At 41.1% G+C, this 9,522-nt stretch overlaps 2 protein-coding genes across 2 annotated transcripts; one reads left to right on the top strand and one right to left on the bottom strand.

Moving 5' to 3' along the window:
• Nucleotides 1-282: 282 nt before the first annotated feature.
• atp6v1d (ATPase H+ transporting V1 subunit D) lies at nt 283-3,406 on the bottom strand. The gene is made up of 10 exons (XM_058046196.1): nt 3,328-3,406; nt 3,188-3,254; nt 2,169-2,286; nt 2,002-2,081; nt 1,868-1,935; nt 1,741-1,785; nt 1,500-1,603; nt 976-1,042; nt 826-904; nt 283-751 (listed from the first exon to the last, which is right to left on the bottom strand). Exons 2-10 carry the CDS (start codon nt 3,226-3,228, stop codon nt 607-609), a joined length of 747 nt encoding a protein of 248 aa, XP_057902179.1. The 5' UTR covers nt 3,229-3,254; nt 3,328-3,406; the 3' UTR covers nt 283-606.
• Nucleotides 3,407-3,422: 16 nt separating this feature from the next.
• On the top strand, nt 3,423-9,491 carry eif2s1b (eukaryotic translation initiation factor 2, subunit 1 alpha b). Its single transcript, XM_058046195.1, has 8 exons — nt 3,423-3,590; nt 4,318-4,560; nt 5,108-5,187; nt 6,465-6,616; nt 6,816-6,922; nt 6,993-7,090; nt 8,938-9,081; nt 9,148-9,491. The coding sequence occupies exons 2-8, from the start codon at nt 4,320-4,322 to the stop codon at nt 9,271-9,273; spliced, it is 948 nt and encodes a 315-aa protein (XP_057902178.1). The 5' UTR covers nt 3,423-3,590; nt 4,318-4,319; the 3' UTR covers nt 9,274-9,491.
• The last annotated feature ends 31 nt before the right edge of the window (nt 9,492-9,522 follow it).

Here is a 9,522-nt window from a genome sequence, read left to right as displayed (position 1 = left end):
CCGTCCAGCTGCCTTTTCTGAGGTTGGTGATCTTTATGGCCTCATCGAGAGATGTCTGGGGACACTACAAGTTTAGAATAGGAATAAAAATATTAACATATCCTAAATAAAGCACAAAAATATCTTTCAAAAATTTTTTTTTTACAGTGTCCAAGCAGGCTCCAGTAACTTCAATAGCATGTGATTAGCAGTCATTTCGGTGAAACAGCACCCCCTCGCTGTAGGTAAGTGAACTTCACCAGCAGGTTCTTGTTCATGTGTTGACTTAGCAAACGTTTGAAATGTGAGTACGTACATCTTTTATTGGTTGATGATGAGTGTTTTACAGCAACATCTGGTCAGTGAGGTAACAACAATCCCAAAGGGACTCACACACACTCACAACAGTTTTAAGCTTTACAGCATGCAGTGTGAGAAGCACAAATCACCATCATAATCACAATTGACTTCATATTATATTTACGTATCCTTATATTACTTGCAGTGACGCTTCAGTTCTGTACAAAGACGAAAACATGGACACAAAATCACACTTTCATGAGAGGGCTTAGACGCGGGCCGGGAGGCACGGAATAAATAGGTTTAAGGGTTGCCTCGGCGACAAGGTCACTCAAAGAGCAAGTCTTCATCCGTCTCCTCCGTCAGCATGTTGGCGGGCTCCGCGATGGGGCCCAGCTTGGCCAGGCGTTCTGCAATTTCTTTTTCTGTCTTTTCTCTCAGCTGCTTCTTCTTCTCTTGGATCTTCTTCAGCCTGAGGGAGGAGACGTCACACACACACCACGCTCAGAAGATCATACTTGACAAACGCAGGCTTTTTAGACTCACCTGTAGAACTCCTCTCGTTCCCTCTCATCCAGCTCGGTAATGATGTAAGTCAAGGTGCGATCGATGCGGGGGATGATCACTAAAAGTTGTGATAAGAAGCAGAATTTTAAACATGTCTCTAAAATGTATGATAGAATGTGTCAAATCTACCGTGCTCGATCGCATTCACACGGCGGTTGGTGATCTTTATGGCCTCATCGAGAGTCACAAAAGATGTCTGGGGACAAACATGAGTACAAGTTTAGAATAGGAATAAAAAAATATTAACATATCCTAATAAAGCACAAAAATATCTTTCAAAAACATTTTTTTACAGTGTCCAAGCAGGCTCCAGTAACTTCAATAGCATGTGATAAGCAGTCATTTCGGTGAAACAGCACCCCCTCGCTGTAGGTAAGTGAACTTCACCAGCAGTTCTTGTTCATTCATCAAAGTCCATCATGATTGAAAAAGAAGAGCCCTGCGATTGGCTGCAATTCTTCTGAACTAGGCTATAGGCAGAAGTTTACAGTTTAATTACAGTAACAATTATGACATAATTTAAAAAATGTGTTACTGCAGTTATCGCAGTATTTTTGACAGCCATAATAATATCAGCATGTTTTATGCACACAAAAGAATCAGTTGTCTGCCTGCTTGAATAAACTGTGTATCTTTGGATGAGCGCCCCCTACCTGTAGGGAGGCCAATTCCACCAGCAGCTCCACAGCTCTGGCATAGTTCCTCTTCAACCTGGATAGCTGCTCTCCTCCTCTGGCCAGACCGGTCAGCTCATAGCCTGACAAACACAAAACAGGGCTTAAAAATCATCACTGCAAAAACCTTTTGTTGATTGAAAAAAATAATATAAAAAATAATATTATATATAGTATATATTTATAATATTTATATAAAATAAAATATAGTTTCACTCACTGTCCCCGCCTTCTTGGTAGTGCTCAAAAACTGGAAGAGTTACACCTGAGAGAGGGAAAAAAGACACCATTGTTTTTCCCCATCACCTAGCAATGAGGATAAAAAGTAAGAAACATTTTTAACCAACCTGCCACGTTGTCTTTTTTGGCTCGGACCTTCACTTGAGCCTTGTTGACATTCTGGATGACAGTTGTGCTGTAAATGCAATTCCACATGTGGTTTCGTACACTAGAAGTCATCTTATAACCTGATTTGTATTACCTGAAGTCACCAGCTGCAAACTTGGCTTCGGCCAAAGAGAAGGCCGCCTCTCGCATCACCTCTCCCATTTTGGTCTTTGTCTGAAGAAAAAAAAACGCTCATTTGATAGGCAACCAATAATGTTCCTATGGTTTCCATACAAAAAGAACAATAACAGTGCAACTGACCTCAATAATCTTGCGGAGGATTTGACGGAATCGCATGGAGAGGGCATCCGACTTCTTCTTGAGCAGGTTGCGGCCCGTCTGTGCTCCTTTCATACGAGCCTTCATGATGGTCTGAGCCCTGGTACGAACGGTGACATTTTCATCAAAATACATGAAGCTTGTGTGAAAGAGATGCCCAGGATGACCATTGAATAACCTTTCTAATGTCTTCCACTCTAACCTCATGAGCCCCACTTCCGGTGGCATTACATTTGACCAAAAAAACACTTAAGCCGGAATTGTGGATGTGCCTAAAAATTGTGTCCATTTCATGGGAATTATGTCACCATGGTTACACATAATATATATTGTATCTCATACAGACATATAACGTGTAGGTTCTTTGCACGTCAGTGCTATGATTAAACATTTGTGTGTACCTACTCTATTGACACAATTGTGACCTTTACCATGAATTATGTCACCATGGTTACGTGAACATCCCAATGTTGGAAACACCTATTTCCAAGCTGTGACCAAAAGTAGTAAGATATAATAAATGAACTATTATGGGCTGCTATGGCTTTGCAGGTGTGGCCCTTAAGAAACCAAATTCATAAACAGGATATGAATTGTGGATATGCAATATATGCATAGTGCATGTATTAGATGTTAGTCATGCATAATGTAGGAATGATTAGAGGTACATTGCACCATATGCTATAGCGGAAAATATAGTTAGAATTATTTATTACTTAGAATGCTCTTGTTTTCTCGTCATTTTTACAAAGTAATCGAAGATGTCTATGGAAAATTAGCAAAGCTAAAGCGGAATCTAAACAATTGTAAGCCAATTCTTTTTTTGTGCAAATACTGAGCGCTTCCTAAAAAGTCACATGACAACGACTCTTCCGCTTTTACAAACTAAATACGTAATTATATTAATTGTGATCACATTAATACAAAGAAATATGCAGACATAATAAGGTCAGTAAGAGTGTAGTTAAATGCTAAAACGATGTTAGCAAAAACAAGCTTACATTCTGGAGGGGAATATGTCGATCCTGTCTTTTCCAGACATCTTGTCGGCGTTCCGGTGATGATTTCCTGACACGAATTATGTTCACTTTGAAATCGGTGTTGTAAATGTTGACATAAAATGTTGTTTGTAAGGGATTACGAGAACAGGTTGAGATGATCTTGTCAGACTCTCCGGTCGTGTGGAATCAGCTGACCTCTCGTCACGTGACCCAAACAGCGCATGCGCGGGTTGCAAGCCTCCGATGTTCTTCTTCCGGGTCGCAAAAATTAGCGCAGCCGTGAATGCAAGCTAGCTGTTGGTAGCTGTCTATTACTAGAACAACCAGAGGGGCGATATAATAGGACATTTGAACACTCACTGAAATACTTGAAGGAGTCTTCTCATCCAAACACATGACACAGGTGAGTTTCAAAAGCCGAAGCTGATGTTTTAGTGGCGGCGGGCGGTGCTTGCTTGCTTGCTTGCTAGCTAGCTAGCTAACTAGCTAGCTAAGATAGCTGCTCTCGAGTCGTGCATGTGCCGCATGTGAGCTGGGAGCCCGGCTACTAGCTTGATGCTAATGACGATACTAGCTCTTGTATTTTTAAGATAATCTCTGCTGGTAAATATGACAACACTATGTTTTATGAATGATATACAGTTTAAGGTTTGTATCTTTAGTTTGTCTGACATCGCAAAGTAAGAAAACAATCAATCTATCGTTTTATGTTGCATCATCTTTTCTCTGACATAAAAATCCAATGGAAATATTACAAGCTATTACGTTGTTTACGGAAGTTTATAGGAATGTGATTGAATTAATTGTCAATGTAATTCTTTTCGGGCTCCTTTAGACTATTGTGTCTTCAAATATGAAGAAAATGACGCCTCGATATTGAGGAAAAATGCAAGATAATTGCCTGCCCACCTATAATTCAAATTCCATTTGTATGCATTCACTTGTAATGCTCATTTTGTAGAAACATTCAATTGACATAAAGGTAAATATGTAGAATCTTTGTCATCTGTTGCAAAATGGACAGATCAACAAAAACAAAAGTGAATCCTAACAAGTTTGCTCACATTTTTTAACACTATAAATATAATATCTTATGTCATCCTCTCTTTTTTTTTTTGTTGTTGTTTCAGCGATGCCGGGACTCAGCTGTCGATTTTACCAGCACCGCTTCCCCGAGGTGGAGGATGTCGTCATGGTGAACGTGAGGTCCATCGCAGAGATGGGCGCTTACGTCAGCCTGCTGGAATACAACAACATCGAGGGCATGATCCTCCTCAGCGAGCTCTCGCGTCGACGTATTCGCTCCATCAACAAGCTCATCCGCATCGGACGCAACGAATGCGTGGTGGTCATCCGAGTAGACAAAGAGAAAGGTGAGATGTTGACGCTTTGTCCTTTTTACTTGTTTGTGTTGTTTTATTAGGGTGGAAGTGGCATATTTTCATCCATCAGTGTTTTACTGTGTGCCTCTTAAACTAATGCCATAATCTCCTTCCCAACCACATTATTATTATTATTATTATTTACATTCGAAAAATGTCTGGGAAGCTACTGTGTGTTTGTGGCATTCCATAAGTGGAGATAGCTACATATTATTTTGTCCTTATTAAGGCAGATTTCATAGGTGAAAAATATGCATCCCTGATGTTAATGATAATTACTGCCATCTAGTGGAAGAGCATGTCATCGTCCTGCCTGTCTTTATGTGGCTGGCATACAATATCTGCATGAATAATTTTTTGTACCAATTCAGTTGCACATTGATTGGGAATAACTGCTCTAATCAATAACATTCGATATTCGGGGGTCTAAACTGAACACCCATTATAGCCAAGTTACAGCGACTGTCAATCAAACCAGGAAGCGGCATCGAGTTTAGAACACAATCATCATCATGCGTCTCCGCTGCTTTCCATCCAGGATACATTGATCTTTCAAAAAGAAGAGTTTCCCCGGAGGAGGCCATCAAGTGCGAAGATAAATTCACCAAATCTAAAACTGTAAGTGATGTTTTCCTCTAATTATATACGGAATATGTTTTAGCTTGGACTGGTTGTTTGTGAATGTACATATTAGTGAAATTATAATAAGGTATCAATATCATTGTATGCATTTGCCAGGCAAGGTGCAAGAGTGGCCTGGCTGGTTGTTAGGAGTCTACCATCATTAGATGTCAGTCTATGTCGCTATTTAGCCTGTACAGGGCTATACATTATGAATAATGTATGAATGGAATTATAAACAGACAGCTAAAGACCAGTCATGGTCTTCTCCAGATGAAACATATCATTCAAGTGCAAGTCACCAGCCGACTGCTCAGGCAGCACATCTTGGTGGGGAAACCGCCTGATCGACTGTAGGGCGCAGACCCGCATCTTGCTCCTCTGCTGTCCATTGCAGGTCCCCCCACCCCTTCCCCCTCTTCCAGTATTTTATCATCAACTCCAATCAGCTCTATTTTACACACCTTATAATGCCAAGGCATGGTTGCCCTTTGTGGTTGCTGTGGCCCCATTAACTAAAACAGGGGTCTCAAACACGCGGTCCGCAGGACACTAGTTTGAGACCCCCGCCTTGATATGAAAGTTTAATGTTAGTGCGGCCCGTCCAAGTTTGATATGGATGCTTATGAAAAAATTATTACGTTTGATTAATGTTCATGTTAGTTATCCTCCCTATCTGTGTGGAAGTGGTAAGTTTTTGGCTATTTAAGTTTAAAGGAAATAACTTGAAGGCTACCGTTTAGGTCGCTAGCTCCCTAGTTTGCGAGTTAGCATGTGTCTCAAGACCCTGCAGTTGCGCAATATGTTGTAAATAAAAAGAGTATAAATGTGACTATAGTTGTGTTTTGTCATGTCTACAGGGCTCTAATAATGCTTTGTTCATTTTAATCTGAAAAAAATAATTTGTCTACCCACCAACTATATGTGGTTTCTTAAGTTTTTATTATTTGCCGTTTTATTATATTTATTTATTACTGATTGATTTTCTTTATTCTTGATTTATTTATTTTTCATCTTATTTTGTGCAGAAAAATAAAAATGAAGATATTTGAGAACAGTGGAATGTTTTATCAGAGCTTTTATTGTAGAAAATCGAAACCGAAGCAAAGTTTGATTTTTCTGTTTTTAATAAATGCGTTTTTGTTTTTTTTGGCAAACTTAGTCTTGCCCAGACCCTAGCTCCAGTGGCCCCCCAAGTAAATTGAGTTTGAGACCCCTGAACTAAACGCTAAGGCAAACGTGGTAAAAGATGACCAACTGGTGTGCATATGCAGGTGTACAGCATCTTGCGACATGTGGCAGAAGTGTTGGAGTACAGTAAAGACGAGCAGCTGGAAAGCTTGTACCAGCGCACCGCCTGGGTCTTTGACGAGAAGTACAAGCGGCCGGGATACGGAGCTTATGACGTCTTCAAACAGGCCGTGTCGTAAGTATTGATGTTCTCATGCATTCGGGTTTTTTTGGACGTCGGTGGGGTTGTGAATGATAAACTGATGTGATCTTTTACACTTAGAATGTCACTTTTATAGAATTGGCTTCTTTATAATGTAATATTGTCTGTCGAATCATATCGTTTGTACCCCCTCCCCCCAAACCCCGGGTATTGACACTTATAAATGTTGCAGCGATCCTTCCATCCTCGGCGATCTGGACTTGACAGAAGAAGAGCGAGCCGTGCTGATCGACAACATCAACAGGCGACTCACCCCACAGGCCGTCAAAATCCGAGCAGGTACGTTCATACATTGTTGGGTTTTCAGGAGAGGTGGGCTAGGGGAAAATGACATCTCATGTTCCTGCAGACATTGAAGTAGCGTGTTATGGATACGAGGGCATCGACGCTGTGAAGGAAGCACTGAGGGCCGGACTAGGCTGTTCTACAGAGGCCATGCCCATCAAGGTACGATCACCATGTCATGTTAACGCTTACTAAAGCTATGTAGCCGTGTATGTATCTGGTTATTATGCATACCTGACACTAGGGTTGGCCGATATTTATAGGTTATCACATGGTTTGTCTGGTATCAGGCCAGGTATCATGCCCCCAAGTTCGGTCGAGGGCTGATACTGGCACGCCTGGGCATGATACTGGGCCTGATACCAGACAAACCATGTGATGATCTTATTATCACATACTACAGTATTAATTGTCCCTGTACCCTAGAAACCGCCCATGAATGATACGGGAAAAGGCCGAAATGATACTGTATCAAAGGCCAGGGCAGTGATACTGATAAAATATAGAGTTTAACCATGTCCAGTATCAGCCCCCGTAGCTGTCCACTCAGATATCGTGCCCGTGAAACAACCAATCAGAGAACAGCACTCGAGTGCTTAGTGCCTCGTGATTCTCCAGTCACCAAAAAACCCAAACTTGATTAATGGAACTTTAATTGTCAGACATTGATAAGATAAGACTGTTGATAAAATATTATTGTTGAAATATTTTTGCAATTGTTGTGTTTACACTGTTTAGATATAATACATGTAATAAACTGAACATTTTCTGGAAACAAAATGGTCTTTTGATTAAATAGTACGTGATAATAAGCTCATGATTAAATAGTATGTGATAATAAGATCATCACATGGTTTGTCTGGTATCAGGCCCAGTATCATGCCCCCGCGTGCTAGTATCAGTATCAGTTTATGACACAGTGTAAACGATAGAGCAGCGCGCTCTGAGTGGACAGCTACGGGGGCTGATACTGGACATGGTTAAACTCTATATTTTATCAGTATCACCGCCGTATCATTTCGGCCTTTTCCCGTATCATTCATGGGCGGTTTCTAGGGTACAGGGCCAATTAATACTGTAGTATGTGATAATAGTGTTTTATATAGCAGTATAGATTCTGCCAATGATATGAGAATGACTTGATGTCATGTAGAGAAGGGAAAACAAATCAACAGTGTAATAAAAATCTTCCATATCCACTTGGAATGGGATGGCAACAGGCTTTACAGTTTTTTTTTTTTTTTTAAGATGTAGTACAGTAAACCTCGGATATATCGGATTCAATTGTTCCCACTGGTTTTGTCCGATATAAGCGAAATCCGTTATATGCGTATACCGGAAAATGTCCGTTTTACGCATATATCGGATTTATATCCGGTATATGCGTAAATCGGATTTTATCCGTTATAAAAAGGCACTTCCTTGACTGTTTCCAATGTACCTGGACGCGCAGGCAACGCTGCAAACGCTGCAAATGACGTCGTAGAGCGGCCTGTCACGATTCGGCGAATCGGAGCGCCACGCCATGCGGCCATTCGATTTATGCGAGAGAAATTTAATGGAAATGCATTGGAACGGGACTGGAGATTTTGTCCGAAATAGGCGAAATCCGTTATAAAAAATCCGATATATGCAATGAATGCATTGCAGAAAAATCGCTTCTTTTTTATCTGTCCGTTGTGAGCGACTTTCCGATATATCCGAGGTTTACTGTAGCAATATGTGCAGACGCTGACATCCCATTAGAAAAGTTAGCTAGGTTCTTAGCAATAAATACCATGTGAGACACATGTATTTTGTTATATGGTTTATGATTTGTAGCTGTTTGTACAAGACTGCTGAATTTAAACTTCATATCGTGATGCATGTTAAGGTCCTAATGCCCAACCCTACTTTACACCCTCACTGGATTTGGGTTGTTTTATTTTTCAACATGAATAAAAAGATGATGTATGTCTTCAATGTCGACATAAGGAGTATCCTGTATAACAAGATGGTTTATTTTGCAGATTAATCTCATTGCTCCTCCACGTTACGTGATGACCACCACTACACTGGAACGCACAGAAGGTCTGTCGGTCCTCAACCAGGCCATGGCTGCCATCAAGGAGAAGATCGAGGAGAAGAGAGGCGTCTTTAACATCCAAATGGAGGTACGTATTGTACTTTGTACTCCATTGGAAGTCGCATTGCCACTACGGTAATCGTTGTCCTTTCAGCCCAAGGTGGTGACAGACACAGACGAGACGGAGCTGGCCAGGCAGCTGGAGAGGCTAGAGCGGGAAAACGCCGAGGTGGACGGAGACGACGACGCCGAGGAGATGGAGGCTAAAACGGAGGACTAGAGTCTGTCCTCAGGGAAGACGATGTTAACGATGTTGGACCGTTATAGTCCAGTCACACTGCAAAACATCAACTTCTATTAAAAGTGCGAGCTTAGGACTTTTTAGAGAAGTTGATGTTTGCCTGGGTTGTCCTTGTCCTCAAGGAAGGCGGAACAACACCTTGCGCTTCTATTTTTAATGACATCACATTGAAATAAAGTCAAGCCGCGACCTTCAAACTCCTGTTTCAGAGTTGTTAGTATCATGGCA

Source organism: Doryrhamphus excisus, chromosome 1 (assembly GCF_030265055.1).
Source record: "Doryrhamphus excisus isolate RoL2022-K1 chromosome 1, RoL_Dexc_1.0, whole genome shotgun sequence".
NCBI classification, from domain to species: Eukaryota; Metazoa; Chordata; class Actinopteri; order Syngnathiformes; family Syngnathidae; genus Doryrhamphus; species Doryrhamphus excisus.
This window is presented reverse-complemented; position numbering and strand designations above follow the sequence as displayed.